Source organism: Macaca fascicularis, chromosome 16, assembly GCF_037993035.2.
Source record: "Macaca fascicularis isolate 582-1 chromosome 16, T2T-MFA8v1.1".
NCBI classification, from domain to species: Eukaryota; Metazoa; Chordata; class Mammalia; order Primates; family Cercopithecidae; genus Macaca; species Macaca fascicularis.
The window spans coordinates 86599434-86625741 of record NC_088390.1 but is presented as its reverse complement, the minus strand read 5'-3'; the positions used below and the strand labels follow the sequence as shown (position 1 = coordinate 86625741).

General features: G+C 54.3%; 1 protein-coding gene across 2 annotated transcripts in view; it reads right to left on the bottom strand.

Moving 5' to 3' along the window:
- The window catches only part of CARD14 (caspase recruitment domain family member 14), a 32781-nt gene extending 6752 nt beyond the window's left edge, over positions 1 to 26029 (bottom strand). For both annotated transcript variants that reach the window (XM_065532451.2, XM_065532454.2), the window contains exons 1-15: positions 25906 to 26029; positions 22159 to 22389; positions 21006 to 21143; positions 19095 to 19420; positions 14738 to 14905; positions 13427 to 13546; positions 12405 to 12530; positions 11833 to 11982; positions 10608 to 10724; positions 7752 to 7894; positions 7456 to 7550; positions 5075 to 5138; positions 4659 to 4851; positions 607 to 733; positions 58 to 298 (exon numbers count right to left, since the gene is read on the bottom strand). In XM_065532451.2, the coding sequence (XP_065388523.1) occupies positions 58 to 298; positions 607 to 733; positions 4659 to 4851; positions 5075 to 5138; positions 7456 to 7550; positions 7752 to 7894; positions 10608 to 10724; positions 11833 to 11982; positions 12405 to 12530; positions 13427 to 13546; positions 14738 to 14905; positions 19095 to 19420; positions 21006 to 21143; positions 22159 to 22369 (2219 nt within the window). In that variant the 5' untranslated portion in view covers positions 22370 to 22389; positions 25906 to 26029. The remainder of the gene's footprint in view (positions 1 to 57; positions 299 to 606; positions 734 to 4658; positions 4852 to 5074; positions 5139 to 7455; positions 7551 to 7751; positions 7895 to 10607; positions 10725 to 11832; positions 11983 to 12404; positions 12531 to 13426; positions 13547 to 14737; positions 14906 to 19094; positions 19421 to 21005; positions 21144 to 22158; positions 22390 to 25905) is intronic.
- Between the last annotated feature and the right edge of the window lie 279 nt (positions 26030 to 26308).

Genomic DNA, 26308 nt, shown 5'->3' with positions numbered 1-26308 from the left:
GTGCCGTTTCCCCGTGGGCCTCTCTGGGGATGCACGGAGCTTGCCGCAGCTGCTCACCCGGAGTAGTTGGGGATGGTGCCGTGCGCAGCAGCATCCTTCATGGTGTAAGGGTTCACGCGGTGGGCGTGCCAGCAGCCGCAGCCCTGGAACATGGTGTCGGTGACGTGGAGGACCTCGTTGCAATGCACTTGAAGCTCCCCCTTGGCCCTCCCTTCAATGGCCAGGTTGACCCGGATGTAGAATGAGTCCCCCGAGGTCGCCACTTTGGCCTCCAGGTCCTGGAGTAGCCTCTTATAACCTGATAAAAGGGGACATGAGCCACAGATGAGCTGCGATTACGAGCCCGCACGAGGAAGGTTGCAGAAAATTAAAGTAGGAGAGAAGGAAGGACCCTCCGCAGTCTCAGAAGCTGGTCTGGCACTGGAGTCAGCAGGTGGGAGGTTTCCAGCTGGCTTGGGGGCCTCCCGGGGACCTGGGGCTCAGCCTGGCTGATCCTCTCCTGGCTCTGGGGGGACCCTGGCTGCTGGGCATGTAGAGCCACCAGGGACCTAAGGGTCCCAGAGACCGGCCAGGCAGCTGTGCACGCGAGAGGAGTGGTGTGCGTACCGTCCATGTTGACCTTCACAGACAGGCAGCAGAAGCCATTCACCCTCCTGAGAAGCCCCACGGCCTGTTCCAGGGTCGTATCCTCCAGGACTGCCTTGAACAAGGGCTCTGAGGCTTCGTAATCAACCTGAGGGCAAGTCGAGAAGGTCAGTCTCTTTCCCTGGGACGCTGAATCCAGCCAGGATGCGGAGGGCGCTGAGGGCACTGAGGCAAGGCGCGGGCCAGCCCTGGAGTAGGACCACTGCCTGCCCGCCTTGGCCAAAACAAAGCTGCACCACCAGAGCCTCTGTGGGGCCTTGAGACCTCTAGTGACGCATGCTACACATGGTCCTGGCCAGAGGGTCAACTGCCAACCCTTCCCCAACCTGTCCACTGTCGGGGTTGCGGGTTCTTTGTGATAAGCACTTTCCTCTCGAAAAAAAGAAAAAAGAAAAAAAAGAAAGGACTTTGGTTCTAGAACACTCAAGAGCATTCTAGATAGGTAGATAGGGGTTTCTTTCTTTTTTTTTTGAGACGGAGTCTCGCTCTCTCGCCCAGGCTGGAGTGCAGTGGCGCCATCTCCACTCACTGCAAGCTCCGCCTCCCGGGTTCACGCCATTCTCCTGCCTCAGCCTCCCAAGTAGCTGGGACTACAGGCGCCCACCACCTTGCCCGGCTAATTTTTGTATTTTTAGTAGAGACGGGGTTTCACCGTGTTAGCCAGGATGGTCTCGATCTCCTGACCTCGTGATCTGCCCATCTTGGCCTCCCAGAGTGCTGGGATTACAGGCATGAGCCACTGCGCCTGGCCAATAGGGGTTTCTTAGCTTTGGGATCATTCTGTACTGCTGTGGGCTGTCCCGGGCCCTATAGGATGCAGAGTGGCATCCCCGGCCTTCACCCACCCGCTGCCCTGGCTCTCCACCCACAGCCTTCCCCACTGTGAAGGCCCACCCCGCAGGGCTTCCACCAACCACTTCATCTCTTCTCGATATTGTTCTAAGCTTAGGAGAGTAGATATTTTTACGATACAAAATTAAGATGTGTTTTAACACCATTAGAATTGAATTGGCCCCCTTAGGATATCGGGACTGTCTCCCTGAACACCGTCAAGGGGCTCTGTTGCTTGAACTGCCTCAGAGCTGATCACTGGGAACCTTAAGAGCAGGGTTACCCAGCCCCTGGGCCACAGACTGGTCCTGGTCCATGGTCTGTTAGGACCCGGGCCACATAGCAGGAGGGGCGTGGTGGGCGAGTGAGCATTACGGCCTCAGCTCCGCCTCCCGTCAGCTCAGCGCAGGAGGGGCGTGGTGGGCGAGTGAGTATTACGGCCTCAGCTCCGCCTCCTGTCAGCTCAGCACAGCAGTAGATTCTCACAGGAGCGTGAGCGCGAGATCTGGGTTTCATGCGCGGGATCTGGGTTTCATGCTCTTTATGAGAATCTAATGCCTGATGATCCGTCACTGTCTCCCATCACCCCCAAATGGGACCGTCTTGTTGCAGGAAAACAAGCTCAGGGCTCCCACTGATTCTGAATTATGGTTCAGGGTATAATTCTTTCATTACATGTTACAGTGTAACAAGAATAGAAAAGTGTACAATCAATGTAACGTGCTTGAATCATCCCAAAACCATCCCCCGCAACCTGGTCTGTGGAAAAGTTGTCTTCCATGAAGCCAGTCCCTGGGGCCAAAAAGTTTGGAGACTGCTGCTTAAGAGGACAATTAGAAATGTAAAGAAGGGCTGGGCATGGTGGCTGATGCCTATAATCCCAGCACTTTGGGAGGCCGAGGTGGGTGGATCACTCGAGGCCAGGAGTTCGAGATCAGCCTGGCCAACATGGTGAAACCCTGTCTCTACTAAAAATATAAAAATTAGCTGGGCATGGTGGTGCACGCCTGTAATCTCAGCTACTTGGGAGGCTGAGGCAAGAGAATCGCTTGAACCAAGGAGGTGGAGGCTGCAGTGAGCCAAGATCACACCACTGCACTCCAGCCTGGGTGACAGAGCAAGACTCTGTCTCAAAAAAAAAAAAAAAAAAAAAAAAAAAAAAGAAAGAAAGAAATGTAAAAAAGAGTTTCTGGGTCATGTGGAGGACATGAAGGAAGCTTGGATTAGGAGCTCCACATGCTATCATTCGAGCCCTGGGGAAGCTCAGCATTCAGACAGCCTGTTCCAAGGGGGCAGTGAGGGGTGCGTGGAACACTCCTGTTCAAGGGGTTCAGCCACATCCTCTCCCCTCCTCTGTGCTCACCTTCCCGCCCCAGAGCCCCCATCCCCAGTCCCCTCCTGGGGGGCGCAGGGTGAGCCTGTGGGATGAGGTGAAGCCCATCTTGCACATTTCTTGGTTTAAAAAGTTTTTCATATTAAGAAAGCACTGTGCTTTCCTTTTTCTTTTTTTCTTCTTCTTTTTTTTTTTTTTTTTGAGACCAAGTCTCACTCTGTCACCCAGGCTGGAGTGCAGTGGCACGATCTCAGCTCACTGCAACCTCCACCTCCCGGGTTCAAGTGATTCTCCTGCCTCAGCCTCCTGAGTAGCTGGGATTATAGATATCAGCCACCATGCCTGGCTTTTTTTTTTTTTTTGAGACAAGGTCTTGCTCTGTCACCCAGGCTCGAGTACAGTGGTGCAATCATAGCTCACTGCAGCCTCAATCTCCTGGGCTCAGGCATCTGAGTAGCCAGGACTATGGGCATGCACCACTGTGCCCAGAAGTATTTCTTTTCCTAAAGTTTAATAATTCTGCTTCTGCTTTTAGGCCACATCAAAGTCACCCTCTGCCCATGTATTCACTTAATAATAATTAGTTAGATTGTACTTTTTTTTGAAACAGAGTCTGACTCTGTCACCCAGACTGGAGTGCAGTGGTGCGATCTCAGCATACTGCAACCTCTGCTTCCCGTGCTCAAGCGATTCTCCTGCCTCAGCCTCCCAAGTAGCTGGGACTACTTGGCGCCCACCACCACGCCTGGCTAATTTTTGTGTTTTTAGTAGAGATGGAGTTTTGCCATGTTGGCCAGGCTGGTCTCGAACTCCTGACCTCAAGTGATCTGCCTGCCTCAGCCTCCTGCTGGGATTACAGGCGTGAGCCACTGCGCCCAGCCAGGTTGTACATTTGTGTCCATTTATCTTCTCAGCAGTTTTGTGCATTTTATAACAACAAAAAAAAAAAAGTTTTAGAAAATGTCCCCAAATTAGCTGGGCATGGTAGCACATGCTTGTGGTCTGGTCTCAGCTACTTAAGAGGCTGAGGTAGGAGGATCAATTGAGCCTGGGGAGGTCGAGCTGTGATTGCACCACTGCACTCTAGCCTGGGTGACAGAGTGAGACCCTGTTTCAAAAGAACAAAAAAAAGAAAAGAAAAGAAAAGATCGATGACTCACACCTGTAATCCCAGCACTTTGGGAGGCCGAGGCGGGTGGATCACAAGATCAGGAGATCGAGATATTCTAGCTAACACGGTGAAACCCTGTCTCTACTAAAAACACACACACGCACAAATTAGCCGGGTGCGGTGGCGGGCGCCTATAGTCCCAGCTACTCAGGAGGCTTAGGCAGGATAATGGCGTGAACCCCAGAGGCGGAGCTTGCAGTGAGTGGAGATTGTGCCATTGCACTCCAGGCTGGGCAACAGAGCAAGACTCCCATCTCAAAAAAAAAAAAAAAGAAAGAAAGAAAAGAAAAGAAATGCCCCAGTGGTTAAAATAGTGAATTATATGTCATGTGTATTTGAAATGCCCCAGTGGTTAAAATAGTGAATTATATGTCACGTGTATTTTACTGCACACACCCAAGTGACCACCACCAGCCCTGTCAAAGGGCCTCATGCAAAGACCCCTGGTCAGAAGTGCCACATAGCAGCAGCCACCGCGGGTGGTGTGCTGGGTTCCCCACGGCATGACTCTCATTTATAAATGAGCGGAACGCTTTACATCAGCCCAGGAAAGAGCAGGGGCCTAGCCCAGAGTGGATCTGCATGGTCTGGGGATCTGAAGTCTGTCTGGGTCACCCCACCCACTGCCGCTGCCCCCATGAAGAGCCCGGGGGACAGGAGGGGCCTCACGCGACTCACCATCACGATCTGGGTGCCCGGGCGCAAGGCCATCTGATCCGCTGCCGAGCCCGGGGTGACCCGGTGGATGAAGATGCCCGTGAGGTTCCCGCCGATGACGCCGATCTGCTCCAGCAACGCATCCCCCTGGAACGCCAGCACCGTGACCTGGCTCAGGATCCTGCGGGCTGGCCTCCGCCGCATGAGGACGCCGCTGCAGGCCGGGAGACGACCGGCTTGTGCACTGCCCAGAGTAGGAGAGCCGGCAAGGCCACCTCCCCATTGCTTCCCTCTGGCCCCAGTGTTCTGGAATTCTCCTCCCCCTCCATGGCCCCATGTGCTTCACCTCCCAGTGGTGATAGGACACTCACCCTCTGCTCTGCCATCCCCGGCCCTGGTTCCCCAGCCAGCCTCGGAGGGTCCCCCCTGCTGCTCACCTCTCCAAGACATCAAGGCTTCCAGGTGAGAATGGCTGCAGGCTGCTTTCCAGCTGGGGAAGGTCTGGGAGGAAGCCAAGAGCTCACAGATCTTGGTCACCCCATTGCTGATGGGGCTTCCTGTAACCTCAGCCCCTTCTCCCTCAGCCTCAGGCACCCCCTGCCTGTTCCATCCTCTGTGCTGAGGCTGAACTTTCTCTTCCTCCACCCCTTCCTCAATGCTTGGACGCTGATTTCATCTTTCCTAAAATCACTGTAACTAGTGAGGAGCTGCAACTGGGAAGGTCTGAGCACCACATGCTATTTTGTGATATTTGAATGAGTTGCCAACATTTGCAAGACAGGAAGATTTCACCTAAAATCTGGATTTCTGGCTTCACTTGAAAAAATACCTGCTGCATTTCTGCACTGACCTGTATTTCTGCGTGGACCTGCATTTCAGGACTGGCCTGCATTACTGCACTGACCTCCATGTCTGCATGGGCCTGCACTGGCCTGCCTTTCTTTCTTTTTTTTTTTTTTGAGACAGAGTCTCGCTCTGTCCCCCAGGCTGGAGAACAGCGGCGTGATCTTGGCTCACTGCAACCTCCACCTCCCGGGTTCAAGCAATTCTTCTGCCTCAGCCTCCTGAGTAGCTGGGACTACAGGCATGCACCACCACACCCGAATAATTTTCGTATTTTTAGTAGAGACAGGATTTCACCATGTTGACCAGGCTGGTCTTGAACTCCTGACCTCGTGATCCATCTGCTTTGGCCTCCCAAAGTGCTGGGATTACAGGTGGGAGCCACTGCGCCCAGCCCTGGCCTGCCTTTCTACATGGATCTGCATTTCTTTTGTTATTGTTAGTGTTGTTGAGACGGAGTCTCGCTCTGTTGCCAGGCTGGAGTGCAGTGGCGCGATCTTGGCTCACTGCAACCTCCACCTCCCAGGTTCGAGTGATTCTCCTGCCTTGGCCTCCCGAGTAGCTGGAACTATGGGTGTGCACCACCACTCCCAGGTAACTTTTGTATTTTTAGTAGAGATGAGGTTTCACCATGTTGGCCAGGATGGTCTCGATCTCTTGACCTCGTGATCCACCCACCTCGGCCTCCCAAACATGGACCTGCATTTCTACGCAGACCTGCACTACTGTACTTCCCCGCATTTCCACGCTGGCCTGCATTTCCACACTGGCCTGCATTTCTGTGGGACAGCAATCACTGGCACTGGCCAGCGGCTGCCTGCTCCTTACCCCAGACCCCTCTGCTTCCCAGCTGGTCGTGGCAGGTCTCTGAGTTGTCAATCCTAGGACTAGAGGCTCCCCAGGGTCTCCCAAGCTCTAGCATTTTCCTGTACAGCCTGTGAGCACCCGAGCCAGGGAGCAGCCTGCCAGGATCCACGGCTGCAAGTCTCACTCTGTGAACCACACAGGAGAACCAGGGCCAGCACAGACCTAAGAGTTCCCTAGGCCTGGCTCACAGGCAAAAACCCACTGGGATCACATTCAAAGCCAATGAAATGAGGTGTGTACTCTGGATGTATTTGAGGTCAATTCCACTAAAAGTATATGCAACCAGGGCATTACGCAGAATCCTCACGGAGGAAAAATACAGACGAATAAGCTCTCCCTTCTCATCTCACATCTAATTTAGATATGCCTTGGGTGGACTCTGTCAATTTATCGCTGTTATACATAAAAACCTATATGAGTCCCCAGAGATGACGGTTTCTGGTCGTGCGACCCACAGGAGGCACCTGGGCAGCGCGGGGCACTTGCGCCCCCTGGTGGCCATGAGGTGAATTCCAGATGGGGAGCAAAGCACCTACTGTGTGCAAGGCCAAAGGCTGGGAGCCAGTTGCGCTGAGGTGGAAAGGCGAAGGCACCCACCCGTGATGGGCCCATGGACTTTGGAAGGAGAGAGGGCTGGTCCAATCACAAACAGAAATGAGCCACAAGAGAAGCACGAGGCCTTAGAGCCACCGCCTGAGAGGAGAGATGCTCCCTTCAGGTAGATGTCACGCTGTGCCTGGCCTCAGCCTGGCACCACTAAGCGACCCTGCCTGCTGCCGTCTGAAACCACTGGGAAGCCCAAGCGTTGCAGATCAGAGCAGGGGGCTGGGTGCTGAGCGGGGCGTGGATCAAACACAACTTCCCTGGCTCTAGGGGAAAACACAAGGACGCCAGCAAACAGAGCGCAGCTGGCCTTTGGCTTATGCTGGCTGGCAGGCGGGACTTTCCCAAAGTGCAAGGTCGAGGCCAAGGTCAAGGCCCAGGGCAGAAGGTGAGCTGTGTTTCTATCTGCTCTTTCCCTGGAGAGAGGCCCCGGCCTTCTCATCTGCTCCCTGCTCTGCCCAGGGGAGGCGGGCTGCTGTGAAGGTTCAGGGTTGGGCACGCTCACCTGCCCTGTCTAGGAGCTCATCATCCAGGTGTGGGTCGCCCGCCTTAGCTCCCGGCGGGGCTCCTGGGTCTCCCTCCAGGATTTCCAGGCAGCTGCTGCAAAGCACAAGCAGCAGCAGGCTCAAACTACACCACCTGCTCCCTCTGAGTCCCCACGCCCCAAGCACTGGCCCCCAGCACCTGCCAGCTCCACTTTGAGGGCAGGAGCTGCTGCCTGCAACACCCAGATGCCCTGAGGTCTAGGTTGGTGTCTCTGGTGAGTTGCCAGGAAGGACCCCAGTGCCACACGTGCTCTACCTGAACGACCAGGGTTCTTCCCCGAAGTCCTCGGCCACCCGCTTGCACAGGGACTGCTGGCTGGGGGGCGCGGGGCTGCTGGAGCGGAAGCTGTCCGCCAGCTCGCGGCTGGATGTGTTGCTCAGGTCCGACCAGAGCTGAGACTGGACGAGGGAGAGCAGAGGTCAGTGGGGCACGCACGAGGGCACCCCGAGACTCCTCCCTCGCTCCCCCACGGTGTAGAGAGAGTGAGCCACAGTGAGAACTGAGTGGAGATGAGGCAGCAGGAGGGGAAGGAAATGTGACCCCATGTGACATGGGGTCACATGCACTGAGCGCCTGCTGTATGCCAGACACTGGGGTCACGTGCACTGAGCGCCTGCTGTATGCCAGACACTGGGGTCACGTGCACTGAGCGCCTGCTGTATGCCAGACACTGGGGTCACGTGCACTGAGCGCCTGCTGTATGTCCGGCACTCTATTAGCTGCTTGGCTTAGTTCTCAGGATAAATCTGTAAGGTGGCGCTGCTGTCCCATTTGACATGTAAAGTGATGTAGTTTGGCCATGTGTTCCCACCCAAATCTCACCCTGAATTGTGATAATTCCCTCAGGTCAAGGGTGGGACCAGGTGGAGATAACTGAATCATGGGGTCCGGTTCTCCCATGTCGTTCTCGTGATAGTGAGTGAGTTCTCACAAGATCTGATGGTTTTATAAAGGGCTTCCTCCTTTGCTGAGCACTCATTCTCTCTCCTGCTGCTCTGCGAAGAGGTGCCTTCTGCCGTGACTGTAAGTTTCCTGAGGCCTCTCCAGTCATGCTGAACTGTGAGTCAATTAAACTTCTTTCTTTATAAATTACCCGGTCTCGGGTATGTCTTTACTATCAGCATGAGAACAAACTAATGCACAAAGCGACTGAGGCCCAGAGAGATTGAGTTAGCGGCTAGGGAGGGCAGGCTGCATTCAGAATGCACACTGACGAATGTGACATGCGAGGCACTGAGGCCACCAGGTGTGTGGGGTAGGTCTGAATCCAGCCCCTTCTTTCACTAATAAGTATTCCTGGAGCAGCTACTATGTGCCAGGTCCTTTGATGGTGTCAGATGTACAACTGAGGACAGGCACCATCCTTGGTGTGGGGGAACCAATGGGCACCCATGGACCAGTGAGGTGGAGTGAGGCATTCCAGGGCTGTGGGCAACATGGGCAGGGCAGGGAGGCCAGGGTGGACTCTTTGGAGAAAGTGGCACAGAGGAGTGAGGTGGAGTGTGTGTGTTGGGGGCACATTCCAGACAGAGAGAGCAACAGAGCAGTGGCACACAGAGAGCCCAGGCTGTAGGAGGCAGTCCCCCTAGAGCGGCCAGATTAGAAAGCCGGGGCAGGAGCAGCGTGGCTGGAGGGGAGCTGATTGGTCAGTCGCCCACGAGGTCGGTGAATAAGGACGGTGTGTCCTGGTGAGCAGAGCTGCTGGGAGCCAGTTCTGAGCACCTGAGGTCCCTTCCCTTCCCTCCCCGACCCGACCCACCCCCAGGGAAGGGAAACATGGCTGGACTCTGTCCTGTGGGGAATGGGGGGCACAGGGGGGCATTAAGGCAGATGCGAGAGTCGATTCAGTTGAGGGTTTGGACTGCCCTGGCCCAGGGAGTCCCAGCACTGACAGTGACATCTTCCCCTTGTGTGCACTCAGTGTTCTGGGGAAGATCCTGGCCTCCCTCGACTCTTTGAGTGGCCAGCGGGGCAAGTGAGCCTGGGCCTGATGCTCTTGGGGTGCTGCTGGGATGGTCCAGGAGGGAAACACCAGGTCCACCCCAAGGCATGGCAAAGGGATGTCAGGCTCATCTGCTTCTCACCCTCCCTCCCTCCCGGCTCCCGGCATCCTGCGGCACTGGGGCTTTGACCCCAGCATCCTCTCTCCCTCCCTCCCGGCTCCCGGCATCCTGCAGCACTGGGGCTTTGACCCCGGCATCCTCATGCCACATGCCCACTGTGGTAGGACCACCTCTTTACTTGGGTGAGGGCAGATGCCAGGGACCTGAGGCTCCAGAAACCACAGTGAGGCTGGCATCCCGGGAACTGTCTGTACCAGGTTGAATCAGGTCCCCTGGAAACTCATGTCCAGGGACCATCTGTGCCAGGTTGAATTGGGTCCCTTGGAAACTCATGTCTGGGAACCGTCTGTACCAGATTGAATCGGGTCCCCTGGAAATTCATGTCTGGGGACCGTCTGTACCAGGTTGAATCGGGTCCCCTGGAAATTCATGTCTGGGGACCGTCTGTACCAGGTTGAATCGGGTTCCCTGGAAACTCATGTCCACCCTGCAAATTGTGAATGTGACCTTCTTTGGGAACAGGATTTTCAGACAGGTACCCTGTCAGCACTTTGACTTTGGACTTCTGGCCTCCAGGACTGTGACAGAATCAACCTCTGATGTTTAAAAGTCTCACAATAGGGCCAGGTGCAGTGGCTCATGCCTGTAATCTCAGCATTTTGGGAGGCTGAGGCTGGCAGATCATTTAAGGTCAGGAGTTCAAGACCAGCCTGGCCAATATGTTGAAACCCCATCTCTACTAAAAATACAAAAATTAGCTGGACATGGTGGTGGGTGTCTGTAATCCCAGCTACTTGGGTGGCTGAGGCAAGAGAATCGCTTGAACCTGGGAGGTGGAGGTTGCAGTGAGCCGAAATCACATCACTGCACTCCAGCCTGGGTGACAGAGCAGACTCTGTCTCAAAAAATGAAATAAACTCTCACAATTGCACCAACCTCTTCCCTGTGGGGACAGGGTGGAAGGAGGCCCACTTTTGTCCTGACAGAGGAGCCCCTGGGCTGGCCCAGAGGGTCAAAGCCATGAGGGAGGTGGGAGGAGCGGCCATACCTCCGTGGAGCTGACGAGGCTGCCGTCGCTGTCGCCTCTGGGGCGGATGGCGTGCATCCGCACCAGCCGCTGCTTCTCCCGTGGACAGGGCTCCCTGGTCCTGGCTTCCTGCTTGAGCTGCCAAAGACAGGCCAAACAGGCTGGTTAATTCAGGAAAGGCTCCTGTTCGAGGCCCGGGGGGTTTCTACCAGGTCAGCACCACCCGTTCCACCCTCCCCAGCAGTTTCCTCTCATCATCTTCCAGAGAAAACAATCATGTCCCTGTCCTCTGAGCCTGGGACCCCAGCGTCACAGGATCACAGGCACTGCCAATCAACGAGACTGAAAGAAACCAGCTGGACACACAGCATTTCATTTCTTTTAGAATATGGGTGATTTACCAGTTCTACGAATAATATATAATACACACACACACACACACACACACACACAGAGAGAGAGAGAGAGAGAGAGAGAGAGAGAGAAAATTGGAGGTAGGGAAGCAGAACCAGTTAGAGAAGAAAATAAAATCCACCCGTCATCTCACGCTCAGAATGAGCACAGCCTGCGTGCTGGCGCCTGCCTCAGGGTTTTTCTCTGCGTGCACACGTGTGTTTTCACCATCGATGTGGGACGCTGGCCGTGTAGGGGTGAGGCAGGTGGATTCTGCATGGGGAGGGAGGAGCTCCTGTGCCTCCCTGGGGGCTGGAGCTGGAGCTGCCTGCCAGCCCAGAGCGGAGGCTTTCTAAGAATCCTGGCTGTCTGGGAACATGCTCCCTCTGTTACATGCAGGTCTGTCTTTCCGCTCTCAGACGCTGGGCTTTTAAGCATTTCAGGAACACAGCATCTACACTGCAAATGGCTGCCTGTGGACAGCTTCCAACGCCGCCTGCCACATCCATCACCACACTTGACAGGTTCCAGAACCTTCCGCTAAGCTCCCCGTTCTGTGATCCGGAAGCAGACTCTACTTGTCTACCGGGCACCTTCAAGGTTGCACGGCACCATTCACGTGTGGGAGCCGGTGTGTCGGTCAACACAGTGACACTGGGCCATCTCGCGTGGGAGCCGGTGTATCGGTCAACACAGTGACACTGGGCCGTCTCTGCAGGTGCAGCGTGTGGCCCAGCCTGGGACCCTGCCTGTCCTCCCGGTGCCTCCCTGGGCCACCCTGGGGCCCAGCTCTGTCCCGGTGTCCCCGCAGCCCCTGCCTGGCCTCCAGCTCGGGTCAGCCGGGAGCACTCACCACGCCCGGAGGCTCTGCCTGCAGCTGGCGGAGCTGTGTGCGCAGCTCACAGACCTGGTCCGTCAGCTCGAACACCTGCCTGCGGAGGGAGTCCTTCTCCACCAGGCTCTGCGAAATCTCTCTCTGAGCACTGTCCCTTGCGGAGTATGCCTGTGGGCCAAGACGGGAGGAAGGAGGCCAAGCCATCACCACGGGGGAGCCTCAGCTAGAGAAGGAGAGCCCTGTTTCTAGCCCGTGCTCATCTGAATCCACTAAATGGCCCACGCTGAGTTGTGCAAACTTAGGATTCATTTCAATTCATGTTCACGTGTGCAGTTTCAACAAAACCCAATATTTGGGGTGCACTTTCTCAGGGTCATGTGCCAAGAATAAAAGCAAGAAGGACGATAGAGACAGCGTATGGACAATAGGCATGGGGGAGTGAGGAAACGTCATGTGGACCAAGGAAAGAGACCCTGAAATCTGGGACCAGCTGCCATCGAGGACAGGGAGCTATGAGACTGTCCCCGGAACCAGCCCTCCCCTGGGGAAGCAAGCACTGGGTGGCGGGGTGGGCCTGGCCTCTTAGGTACCTGGTCTCGCTCCTTCTGCAGCTCGCACACCTGGGCCTGCAGCGCGTTCACCTTCTCCCTGTAGAGCTGGCAGGCCATCTTACTCTTCTGGAACTGCAGCAGGGTCTGTTCCTTCTCTTCCCAGTACTGGACAGAGTGGGACACATGGCCTGTGGAGCTCAGCAGCTCTGAGGGTCTGGGCTGAGGAGAGGGTCGGGGAGCCCAGGGGTGGAGGGAGGGAGGTAGTTCTAGGGATGAAATAAGGTCAATTCTCACTCGTCTCTCTTTTTTTTTTTTTGAGACGGAGACTTGCTGCAATGCCAAGGCTAGAGTGCAGCAGCACGATCTCAGCTCACTGCAACCTCTGCTTCCACGGTTCAAGCGATTCTCATACCTCTGCCTCCCTAGTAGCTGGGATTACAGGCACACACCACCAGGCCCTCTACTAAAAAAAATACAGCTAATTTTTTATTTTTAGTAGAGACAGGGTCTCACTATATTGGCCAGGCTGGTCTCGAACCCCTGGCCTCAAGTAATCTGCCTGCCTCGGCCTCCCAAAGTGCTGATTATACGTGTGGGCCACCGTGCCTGGCCTCACTCGTCTCTTAAGTGCTAGATTTCGAGGCACATCAAGACAGTTGCTTAGGCTGTTTATATCTGAATTAAAACAATGAGTGGATGTTACATGCATAGTTGTGTTTTGCTTTTTTAATGTCCCAAAAAAAAATTCCCCCTCCCTGTCCTCTTCTCTTCCACCGTCTCCTTTCCTCCCCGTTCCCTCCTCACCTAAGTCCCTGGCTCTCCCTGGGGCCCCGGGCCCTGAAATCCCCTGTGTTTGAATCACGCATCTGCCTGACCATGGTCTTAGCTGTGGGGTGTGAGTCGGAGCTCAGGGTGGCGCTGACAAAGCAGGTCGACCGTTTCGTTCAGCAAAATTATGTGAGCTCAATGTGGATGAAGGAATCTGGCTTCCCCACGGACCTGTCCGCGCCCCCGGGACCAGCCCCAGGAGGGTCACAGGAGAGGAAGGGGTCACACGGCACCTGCTCTCGCTGCCTCTCAGCGGCCACGGCCCGCTCCCGCAGTGAGTGGATGCGCTCCACCAGCTCCTGTCGGCTCCCCCGCGCCTCGTCCAGGCTTTGCTCCAGAATGTCCTTCTCCGCCTGGGGCAGAGAGAGGTCATTTTGGGGTGCTGGCTTCCCCAGAGGCCTGCCCTACGCAAGCAGAATCCCAAGGAGACGGCGGCAACTTCACGGTCAGGTGTGTGGACGGACGCAGTCTTACTGCTGTACACTGGGCGGGGAGAAGCCACGGAAGAGCCACCCACCACGCCTGGAAAACGTGCACATTCACGTCCAAGGAGAAAGGAACGCAGGAAGCTGGCGACCTCTCAGGACACCGATTCCTCCCTTTACCAGGTCAGGCCTCTCCTCCAGCAGATCTCCCGGCAGTTCCGCGGCGAGGGAGAAACCAGCAGAGGGGTTGTTCCCTCTGACACTCACTTCCCAGGAAGCAGCTAATAAACAGGGACACAATCCAGGCTGCAGGAGGGCCGGTGCCCCAGGCCCAGTGAATGCTTGTGGAAGGAATATCTCAATACTAATCTACTGAGAGGCGCGAGGAGGAGAAGCCGAGGGTCATTGCTCACTCACTGCTCTGCTTCAGAACCGCCCTCTCTCCCGTGCACATGAGGCCCAGAGGGCGGAATCTTTCCAGGCAGAAAGGTTTCTTTCCCCATCTTTAACATGAATCCCATGTTTTACAATTGGCCAAGTCCCCTCCAAAACACAGTGGCTGCAGTAAACCCACCGAGTGGGGCACCTCCAGCGGCTTTCGTTTTCATTTGTTTGAAACAGGGTCTCCCTCTGTCGCCCAGGCTGGAGTGCAGTGCCGTGATCTCAGCTCCCTGCAGCCTGAAACTGTCAGGGTCAAGCGATCCTCCCATCTCAGCCTCCTGAGTAGCTGGGACCACAGGTGTGCACCACCATGCCCGGCTACTTCTTGTGTTTTTTGTAGAGATGGGGTCTCGCCACGTGGCCCAGGCTGGTCTTGAACTCCTGAGCTCAAGCTATCCGCCCATCTCGGCCTCCCAAGTGCTGGGATTACAGGAATGAGCCACTGTGCCCAGTTCCAGCTTTTAATACTGGTTCCAGCAGCTTTTAATTGTGCCAATTTTGGGGTCTGGGGAACAGCAGGAAGGAAGGAGGTAAAGAGAAAGTGGGTGAGAAGAGTCACCGAATTTCACCTCCTGTCCTTCGCCTCACCTTAATTAAACCATCTGCCAGAAACCCCACAGCCTGGGGCCAAGCCCCCAAGGCAGGAGGCTGCTTTCCGCCCGGGGGACCGGAACCTACCAGGCTGAAAGTCAGCGAGCGCAGTTTCTCATTCTCCTCCTTCAGGCGGTTCAGCTCCTCGTCCCCGGACTCCTGGTCGCTGGCCGTCCTCAGGGACTGCTCTTGCAGTTCCAGCTCGCAGGAGGAAACCACGTTGACTCGCTGCAGCTCCTGCCTCAGTAGATACAGCTGTGCAGGGGGGAGGCGACAGGAAGGGCGATGGAAACGGCTTCTCCCCTGACCAGGAGCTGGGTGGATTTCTCACCCTTCCTCCTGATGATGCTTTTCACACTCAGGGGGCTTCCGGCCTTGAGACTGAAAAACCCACAAAAGGGTTCACCTAATGAACAGTCCCAAATATTCGTCTGGGGCTGGGAGGACAGAGGCCTTTCAGCTCTGTTGTGTAGATGAGGCACCATGGTTGAACTCCATGCAGGGTTAGGGTCCCAGGAATAGACCAAGAGGCCTTGATAACCAGCTCCTGGATCTCTACAGCTGAGCAGCCGGCAGTGATGGCCAGCATGCTCCCCGGCTTCCCTGCTTGTCCATATTCTTCTAAATACATCAATAAAGGGAATTTGGCGTCATGGGAATCAGTAAGAAGTGACAGAGAGGAAAGCCAGGTCGGATGGGGTGGATGTGCCTGGGAACGTGGGACTGGGGCTATTCAGACAGCAAAGCCCTGTACTGATTTGCAATCTGTGTGCAGGGCCCTGGCCTTCCAGGACTGTCCCACCAGGTCCTGCTGGCCTCCTTCCTCTGGACAGCAGAAACTCGGAGCTTGAGCAATGGGTCCGGCCTCTTCCCATCCTGGCGTGGCAGCCCTGGGGAGGCAGGACTTCTCCCATGAGGCAAGCCCGGGAAGTCTGTATGTCAGGGTGGGTGCTGGTGTTCACCCCTGGGCTGTGGCCAAGAAGGACCTTTCCACCTGGACGTTCCCCTCCCAACACCCGCTTAGCACATTCTCAATTCGCAAGTACCCAGCTCCTGCAATGGTCCAGCTGGGCTGGGCACGTCACAGTCTACAGATTCCAAAAGTAAAATCAAGTCAGAGTTGGAAGGGAACAGGAAAACATGAGACTGAAAGTGAACCAGAACAAATGAACCGAATTCTATTTCCCACAGATGCCATAACCACAATGAAGAGAGAGACAGACAGACAACGACAGAGAGAGCGAAGCTACAGTGACTCACAAACACGGTGTTTGATTACAAACCCTCAGCCTTGAGCAAGACTGGGTAGTGGTTGGGGGGTGAATTACAAACAAATCCAGTGCTCATCTGAGTGGGGTTGTTAATGGCAGTGGTATGGGCAGAGCGATTCTGAAGCGATGTGAGATGTACTGTAGGACTGAGCATGGCAGAATGTGCTGGTCACGCTGGGAGGAGGGTTCCCACTGGGGAAGGAACACACACATACGGAACGGGAGAAGGCAAGAAAAAGCCGCGGGGCATGGGTTGGAATTAGAGGTATGGGTGAGAACACAAGATTTCTGAAGTACGCATGTGAACTGTATGTATACTTCCATGCATATGAGTATGTGTGTGGACACAGACAAGTATGTATGTGCGTATGTATATGTATATTTCCAAACGTGTATGTGTGTTTCCTAGCTCTGTTCCCTGAAAGGGCTGAGAAGCAGACACCCCAGTAGTGATGGGCACACCTACGCCCAGATCTTGTTCTCTAAAAGGAGACAGGAGTCCAGGCGCTGTGGCTCATGCCTGTAATTCCAGCACTTTGGGAGACTGAGGTGGGCAGATCGCCTGAGGTCAGGAGTGTGAGACCAGCCTGGCCAACATGGTGAAACCCCGTCTCTACTAAAAATACAAAAAATTAGCCGGGTGTGGTGCTGCTCGCCTATAATCCCAGCTGCTCAGGAGGCTGAGGCAGGAGAATTGATTGAACCCGGGAGACAGAAGTTGCAGTGGGCTGAGATGGCGCCACTGCACTCCAGCTTGGGTGGTAGAGCGAGACTCCGTCTCAAAAAAACAAACCAAAAAATAAAAAGAAAAAAAAGGAAGTGGGGCCCTCAGAGAATGGGCTGAGCCTGGATTTGGGGTAGGCCGGGTACAAGATGATCCTGTAATATCTTGTGAGGCCAGATAAGAAGTTGGTGCTCCAAAAACAAGGGACCTGTCTCAGGACATGGAGCTGGTTGAGGGCTCCATGGGTCACATCTGGGTCCATTTGAGACCAGAATCATTAAGGACAGTGAGAGGTCAGACCCCTGCAGAGTAGGAACCCATGAACTGCGCCAAGAACAGAGTCAGCCACGGGAGAAGGGAAGGCAGAGGCCGTGGGCAGCAGCAAAGTGGGGCACTGGCATGGTCATTATTCACAACCCCCAGGGTAGAGACCAGCTCCCGCCAGAGTCCCCACAGCAACGTCCCAGGAAATGTCCCCCAGGAGCATGGCGCGTGCTGCTCTCAGCGCCCCACACCCGAGATGCTTATCAGTTGCAGGGAAGAAAAGAAAGAGCGATTCTGCAGTAGAGCAACTGGGCTGCACCTTGGCAAGTGGTGGAGGGTGACATCCCCTGTGAGGGGCAACAGGACCTCGAGAGCTCTCAGGGGATGCCCTGAGTCAGGCCAGCAGCCCCTGTGCAGGGTCCTGGCCAAAGAACATAACTTCTGTCTACACGTGGGAAACACAAGACAAACCCCCAAATGAGAGGCCATCTATCATCGAAGGGAAGGGGTGAGGGCTTTAAAGGGGGCCACCTCGTAATAGACAAAGAAAGGCTGTGGGCTGTTCCCAAACAAAGGCAAGGAGGATAAAGAGAGGAACGGCGGAATGCAGGGCCCGACCCTGGGCTGGGGGGAAGGCTGTGAAGGGGTCACTGGGACAGATGATAAAACCGGAACACAGAAGGATTGGATAAAAACACGGTGTCCATACCAAAAAGACTGAAGTTGAGAACTGCACTGTGGCTATACAGGACTATGTGCTTATTTTCAGGAAGCAGACATTGAAGGGTTTGGTGGGGGTAAAGGGCCATGAGAGAGTAAAGGTATAAATGATAAAGCAAGGGTAGGTGGGTATTCTTTGTACTGTTTTTATTTGTGTGATTTAAAAATATATATTTGAAATAATTTCTAAATGAGAAGTAACAAATTAAAAACAAACAACAAATGCCATGATTAAAGGCAAAGGGCTGGCTGGCGCAGGGGCTCACGCCTGTAATCCCAGCACTTTGGGAGGCCAAGGCGGGCAGATCACGAGGTCAGGAGATCGAGACCATCCTGGCTAACACAGTGAAAGCACGTCTCTGCTAAAAATACAAAAAACTAGCCGGGCGCGGTGGCGGGCACCTGTAGTCCCAGCTACTTGGGAGGCTGAGGCAGGAGAATGGCATGAACCTGGGAGGCGGAGCTTGCAGTGAGCCGAGATTGCGCCACTGCACTCCAGCCTGGGTGATGAGCAAGACTCCATCTCAAAAAAAAAAATAAAATAAATAAAAAAATTAAAAAAATTAAAAAAAAAAAAAGGCAAAGTGCTGGCCAGCGCAGGGGCTCACACCTGTAATCCCAGCACTTTGGGAGGCCAGGGTGGGAGGAGCCCAAGAGTTCGAGATCAGCCTGGACAACATAGTGAGAGCCCCATCTCAAAAAAAATTTTTTTTTTTAATTAGCTGGGTGGGTGGCACAGTCTGCAGTCCCAGCTACTCAGGAGGCTGGGGACGGGATCCCTTGAGCTCCGGAGTTTGAGGCTGTAGTGAGCTGGGACTGCACCACTGTACTCCGGCCTTGGTGACAGAGTGAGACACTATCTCTAAAAAATTAAAAATAATAGTAATAAAAATAAAGGCAAAAAGAAAATGCCAAAATGACAAGGAGTGCACATCCTCCATATTTTGAGAAGCCTTTTACCCAACAGTCAGGTCATTAGCCCCAAAGAAAAATGAGTGAAACACACTGAGTTTCAGAGGCCTGAGTTGAGAACCCTCCTGCCCTCCCCGCCTGAGGCCAGGACCAGCTGAGAAGGACAAAGGAGGACGACAGAGACTGACTATCCCGTGTCACTGCTGCAGCTGGGCAGTGGGATGCAGGTGGTTCTACAAATATGGAGCCCAGAGTGTCCAGATCTGCCCAGGCGTTGGCAGGATGGGCAGTTCACAGACATGCCGGCCAGGCCATGGGCAGCGACTGGACAAGGCACACCTCGCCGCCATGCAGGCTACACGGAGGGGCCTGGGTGGCCTCCCGGGGAGGGGAAGGATCAGCTTCCCAGAGGGGTCTCAGCCAAGGGTCTTGGGGCAGGGAAGTGTTAGACAAGGAAGAGGGGAAAGGAGTTCCAGGCAGGTGGACCAGCTAGTACAAAGGCCTGGGGGCAGACAGCAGCAGGGTCCCGCTGGGGTGCAGGGTGTCCCCCTACCTCCTCCTGCAGGCTGCGGCAGCGTGAGGCGGCCAACTCCTTCTCCTGCAGGGCGCTGCTGTAGTGCAGCGAGAGACTGAGCATCTCGTCCTTCAGCCTCAGCACCTCGTGGAAGTGGGTGCTAACCTCACGCTTCATGCGGCTGTGGTCAGCCTCCAGCTGGTGCAGGCCCTCGGCACGGGTCTCGGCCAGGCCCAGGCGCTCCTGCAGCTGCTGGCACTGCCGCAGCAGCACCTCCTTCTGCCCCTTCTCCTGGTTCAGCTCTTCTTGCAGGCTGCCGATGGCCCCAGCCAGGCACTCGGTCAGCTTGGATGTCTCCATGAGACCTGTGGGAAGATGGGCAGGTGGGCAAGTGAGCAGGTGGGAAGCTGAGCATGTGGGCAGATGGGCATATGGCAGGTGTGCAGGTGGGCCGAGGCATTGCTCCCATGCCCCCATAGCCTTGCCCAGACTCCCCAGCAGGCCCCCAGCTTTAACCCGCTGATCTCCTTAAAAGCTCCTGGGCCTCAAGCAGACTTGGTGCTTTGGTTGAATAAACAGCGTGACTCCCGATTTTGGCATGAGGGTTACCCACTCTGACCTTCCCCATGAGACCCCACTGTTGAGACTTAATGACCCTCCTTGGTAGCTGAGATGCGCTCAGTGCTAACTCATTTTAATGTTATCCCGAGAAAAAGATAAAACAAGAATACGAATCCATGTACTAGAACTCTGAAGAACATAAACACACACTGTGCGGGAATACGGGGAAAATGGTCTGTTCTCCACCGTTTTGGGTCATGTGAGTCCTGCTCCTTTCTTTTTTTTTTTTTTTTTTTTTTTTTTTTTTTTTGAGACGGAGTCTCGCTCTGTCGCCCAGGCTGGAGTGCAGTGGCCGGATCTCAGCTCACTGCAAGCTCCGCCTCCCGGGTTCACGCCATTCTCCTGCCTCAGCCTCCCGAGTAGCTGGGACTACAGGCGCCCACAACCGCGCCCGGCTAATTTTTTGTATTTTTAGTAGAGACGGGGTTTCACCGTGGTCTCGATCTCCTGACCTTGTGATCCGCCCGCCTCGGCCTCCCAAAGTGCTGGGATTACAGGCGTGAGCCACCGCGCCCGGCCTTTTTTTTTTTTTTTTTTTTTTTTTTTTTTTTTTGAGACGGAGTCTGGCTCTGTCGCCCGGGCTGGAGTGCAGTGGCCGGATCTCAGCTCACTGCAAGCTCCGCCTCCCGGGTTCACGCCATTCTCCTGCCTCAGCCTCCTGAGTAGCTGGGACTACAGGCGCCCGCCGCCTCGCCCGGCTAGTTTTTTGTATTTTTTAGTAGAGACGAGGTTTCACCGTGTTCGCCAGGATGGTCTCGATCTCCTGACCTTGTGATCCGCCCGTCTCGGCCTCCCAAAGTGCTGGGATTACAGGCTTGAGCCACCGCGCCCGGCCCCTGCTCCTTTCGATACATAAATCTTTCAACAGTTCCTCCAGGGAAGCCTAGAATTACTCCCTGAAGGAAAATGGTGAGCAGCACAGAAGGCTCTGCGGCCCTATACCCTCTGTCGCCTCCTAGGAGCTGGGCCTGGGCTGTTCTGGCCCCTCCAGCAAAGCTGCAAGGTTAAAGGCGGACTCCAGGAGACACTCCCTTGCCCTTTGCTTGTGTCTCTCCAAGCAGATCTCCCTACCCCATCCCTCAGGGGTCTCCTCTTGGCACTGAGTAATTAAGGACCAACCCTTTAGAGTCAAGGCGCAGGGGCTCCTTATCCTACCCACCCCCAATACAGGGAGGGGGTTCCTCACCCTCAGAGTGCTGGGGCTGGGACAGGGACTGCAGCCTGGAGGGAAGGGGGAGAAGGGCGAATCGGCAGGTGAGTGGGGCACCTGGGGTTACCAGGAGCCTGAGGTTCCTAGGCAGTGCCTGCGATCAGAGTCGGAGCTCTCACCGCTAAAGTTGCTAAAGTCGACGTCAGGCTGCAGCCCAGTGACCAGGGTGTAGACGTCAGGGTTGTGGAACTTCAGGCTCTCCAGGAAGGCGATGGCCCCGTTCTTCCCTCGAGTCTTCAGCAAATCCAGCAAGTGCCCTTGGGAGGCAGAACCGTCTGTTAGCTACCAAGGGGGCTGGGCTCGCTGGCTGGCTTCCCCACAGGGTAGGGGCCTGGGGCTGGGGAAACCCCCCGCACATCTAAGAATTGGGAGGTAAAAGCAGTTTTCCGGGATCTGCTGGGTGGGATGCGTCCTCACTACTCTCACAGGCTCCCTTTACCCACATGACCTCAGTCAGACTTGAGAAGGGTAAAGCTGACATTTATTGAGCAAAAACTGCAACCCAAGTGCTCTGGCAAGCGTGGGGGGACGGGGACCGGGTGAGGAGGTCGGTCCCTGCTTGCAAGCACCTCCCTGGCAAGTCGGTGGGTGGTGCAGACGCAGGGTCCCACCACAGTGCCATCAGCTTCGGAGCCATGCACGGAAAGAAGCAGAGTGGCACCCCAGGGCTGCAGGGGACAGGTCCCAGGGAGCCTCGGGGCCTTCCACACCCAGGGCCCAGAGCCCATCTCTCTCAGTCAGAATGACTAGCGAGGATTAATCTCTCCTGTGTTTGGGGTTCATTCGCCAACATGCATGAATATTACCATGGTGACAGCTACCACCTACTGCCTGTTTTCTATAGCCCAGCTTTGCAGTATTTTATAAACTAACTCACTTGCTTCTCCTAACAACTTTATATGGTAAAGCCATTAGCATCCTCATTTTTTAATAAATAAACACAGCTAGTGGGACCATCAGAATGGACTCCAAAGACATCGGTAGTGGTGTGAATGGTGGTTCCCCTTCAAAGACGTGTTCATCTGGAACCTGTCCAGGTGACCTTTTGTGGGAAAAGGGCCTTTGCAGATATAAGTTAATGATTTCAAGATCAGATCATCCTGGTTATCCAGGTGGGCCATAAATGCAAGAGCAAGTGTTTTTATAAGAGACACGATGAGAAGAGAACCCCTGAAGATAGAGGCAGACAGTGGAGCTATGTGGACCGAAAGCCAAGGAACACCTGGGGCCGCAGGAAGTTGGAAGAGGTGGGGAAGAGGGAGCTGCTCTCACCGGCCCTCATGGCGCTGTTGGTGAGCCGGGGGCTGTGCAGCACCTCCTCCTCATCCAGCTGGCACAGCACCTTGGCCTGGCGCAGGTAGGGAGTGAGGCGGCTGGGGCAGATGCAGCGCACGATCCTGTGGCGGTGGCTCTCCATCATGTCCCACAGCGTCTCCTCGTCCAGTGCTGTGAGCGCAGAGTCCTTGCGGCACAGTTCCCCCATGGCTGGGCGCTGGAAGGACCCTAGGAGGGGTGGCCATGGGGGTGGAGCTGTCAGGTAAGCAGGAGCCCAGGACAGCCAGGGTGACACCATTTTAAAATTAACTCCATCGTAAAATTTGCAAGGTGCACTCTTTGCCAGTCAGAACCCACGGTCCTGGGATGTTTACAGCAGAGGAAGCAGCATGGTAACGCCTGCAAGGACAAACTCCCATGACGACAAAATGTCCAGATGCCCATCACAGGATAAGATCTGCTTTGAAGATGATTATACTCATCACCATGGTGTTGGAACAACCTTGACAGTCTTTGCCATGCTGGTTTCTCCCTCTGCGTAAGACTGAGTGCTATGGCCCCACCTGCTCTACCCCAATCCTAAGCAATAACATCGCTAATTCACACTTTGTTGTGTCAGTTACAGCTTTTTCTAAAAAATTAAAGTAAATAAATACTTATTTTTTTTGGCCGGGTGAGGTGGCTCACGCCTGGCCGAGGTGGGCAGATCATGAGGTCAGGAGATTGAGACCATCCTGGCTAACATGGTGAAACCCCGTCTGTACTAAAAATACCAAAAAAAATTAGCCGGGTGTGGTGGTGGGAGCCTGTTGTCCCAGCTACTGGGGAGGCTGAGGCAGGAGAATGGCGTGAACCCGGGAGGCAGAGCGTGCAATGAGCCGAGATCACGCCACTGCATTCCAGGCTGGGTGACACAGCGATACTCCGTCTCAAAAAAAAAAGAAAGAAATTCATCCAAAATAATGGTAGTAGGCTAGGCATATTGGCTCATGCCTATAATCCCAGCACTTTGAGAGGCCAAGGCGGAAGGATTGCTCAAACCTAGGAGTTCGAGACCAGCCTGGCCAACATGGTGAAACCCTGTCTCTACTAAAAATACAAAAATTAGCCAGGTATGGTGGTATGCACCTGCAATCCCAGCTACTCAGGAGGCTGAGGCAGGAGGATCATTTGAGCCTGGGAGGCAGAGGTTGTGGTGAGCTGAAATTGTGCCACTGCACTCCAGCCTGGGTGACACAGGGAGACCCTGTCTCAGTAAACACACACACAAACAAACAAATAACAGTAGGGGTGCTACACTTTGGAAATGCTGCTTTATATATTCTTCACGAAAGGTAATTTTCATTAGAAGCAAGACTGTCGGCTTCTCTAGAGCCGAGATCGTGCCACTGCACTCCAGCCTGGGTGACATAGCGAGACTCTGTCTAAAAAAACAACAAAAAAGTTCCTATTGCTTTCAGCTACCTAGCAGGTGGTCCCTTGTTTGCAGCGGCCCAGGACACTGATATAGAGGACTGCACAGAGGACTCCACGTGAGGGAAATGTGCTGGGGAATGACACCGGGCACAAGTGCCTTGGGGAAGATGCTTCAGGGTCGTAACGGCCAGCACGGCTTGGCTGCGGAGAGTGTGGGCTTACAAAGGTGGCCAGGCAGACAGAGGGTGGACAGGTCCCCGAAAGGGCTGAGCTGCAGCTGGTCTGGGGCTACCACCAGGGCTGATGTCCCAAGCCCAGGTCTGTCTGGACAGAGTACATGAAGCATGTTGCCGTTACAGCCCGGAACGCCTGCTCTTCAGGGGACACACTGGCTAGTGCAGACTCTAAGAGCTGTTGGAGGTCCTCAGCGGTCACCTGCCCAGCCTCCCATCCCAGCAAGAGGCCCAGGCACCCTAGCTTTGGAGATAAGCTGTGTCCCCCGCTGTGCCCCTGTCTGAGCCCCTATGTGGCATCAACATAAGGCCATTAGCTCATGAATCCATCTAAATAATTTTAAAATGTTTTAACACTGTGCACTGTTTCCAGCATATTAAAAAAATCCTCCAAATAACAAATACCCTGCAAATAACAAATATCCGCGTACCCACTGTGTGGATTCAACCATCTTGACATTCTGCACTTCAAGTTTCTTTTTAAGGAAACGAGAGACAGATGGCACCTTTTGTTCTCTTCAGTCCCCCTTCCCTCCCTCTCTGGCCAGACATTCTAAAAATCATTTAAAAAAAAATTTTTTTTTTGAGGTAGGGTCTTGCTCTGTTGCCCAGGCTGGAATGCAGTGAGGTGATCGTGGCTCACTGCAGCCTTGAGCTCCCAGACCCAAGCAATCCTCCCACCTCAGTCTCTCAAGTACCTGAAGCCACAGGCATGCGCCACCATGCCTGGCTTATTTTTTAATTTTTGTAGAGATGGAATCTCCCTATGTTGCCCAGGCTGGTCTCGAACTCCTAGGCTCAAGTGATCTGTCTACCTCAGCTTCTGAAAGTGCTGGGATTACAGCCCAGCCTAAAAATGATATTTTAAAAATCATTTCCTATAAGTGGAAGTGTGTATAAACAGCATATAGTATCTTTGCATGATACTTCAAGCAGACAGCAGGTTTACATCAACAGCACCTTCAGTGTTAGCTGGAACTTCACAGAAACTGTCGTTCTGTGCAAGGCTGTACAGCTTCTGACGTTTCTTATACTGATACATGCAGCTTGATACATGCACGATCCCTCAGACTGTGCACCGGATTCAATGATATGAATCACCACGTGGACATATCATGCTCCTGTGTGAGGATATTAGGTTGTGCCTAATTTTTCTCCACTGCCCACAGAGCTGCAGCCACCGCCTTTGTTAATCTCTTGGGCACAGGTGGGAGTGATTCCTCACAGACCCATATGAATTCCCGTGACCTGATTCTTTTCATTTGGAATGAGAGGCTGGACCATGGGAGACAGATGCCTCTTGAAGGGGTCTGTATGCTAAAAATACTTGAGAATCAGAGCAAATCAACACCTGCCATCTAAAAAATGGAAAATGGGCCAGGTGCAGTGGCTCATGCCTGTAATCCCAGCACTTTGGGAGGCCAAGGCAGGCGGATCACCTGAGGTCAGGAGTTGGAGACCAGCCTGACCAATATGGCGGAACCCCATCGCTACTAAAAATATAAAAATTAGCCAGGGCCGGGCGCGGTGGCTCAAGCCTGTAATCCCAGCACTTTGGGAGGCCGAGGCGGGCGGATCACGAGGTCAGGAGATCGAGACCATCCTGGCTAACACGGTGAAACCCCGTCTCTACTAAAAATACAAAAAACTAGCCGGGCGCGGTGGCGGGCGCCTGTAGTCCCAGCTACTCGGGAGGCTGAGGCAGGAGAATGGCGTAAACCCGGGAGGCGGAGCTTGCAGTGAGCTGAGATCCGGCCACTGCACTCCAGCCTGGGTGACACAGCAAGACTCCGTCTCAAAAAAAAAAAAAAAAAAAAAAAAAACATTAGCCAGGCATGGTGACGAGTGCCTGTAGTCCCAGCTACTTGAGAAGCTGAGGCAGGAGAATCGCTTGAACCTGGGAGGCAGAGGTTGCAGTAAGCCGAGATCGTGTCATTGCACTCCAGCCTGGGTGACAGTGCGAGACTCTGTCTCAAAAATTAAAAAAAATATATATTTAAAAATTTAAATAAAACATGGAAAATGATCGGAGAGTCATGTGTGCAGGAGCAGCACCACAAGCCATCCAAGGAGCCGGGTCTCCGGAAGTACTCACCAGGGGTCTCAGGGTCGCTTTCGCAGGAGCTCCGTGCAGCGGGGTGAGGTCCTCAGTCCCCGCAACCTCTCCAAAGCCCAGTGTGGTGCCAGCTGCCTCCTCTCTGCAGGCTGCTGGGCAGGATGGAGCTGGGCAGAAGGAAGAGCCTGAAGCCAAAGCAGTACCAGGTGAATTGACGGTGATTTCAAGCCATGTGACCTGTTCCAGAACTCAAAGTTCGGTCACAACAACCGCAAGCGGCAGGGAAAAGACGTTAAACTGGGATCCGGGAAATAACTCGACAGACCTTTGACCCCTGTGGTTTTCCCAGTAACTACTGAAGCTTCCTTAGCGCTTGGAAGCAGACTTCTAGAATGTACCTGGGCTTTGAACCCTAGACTATCAAGGAGAGTTGATAGGCGCA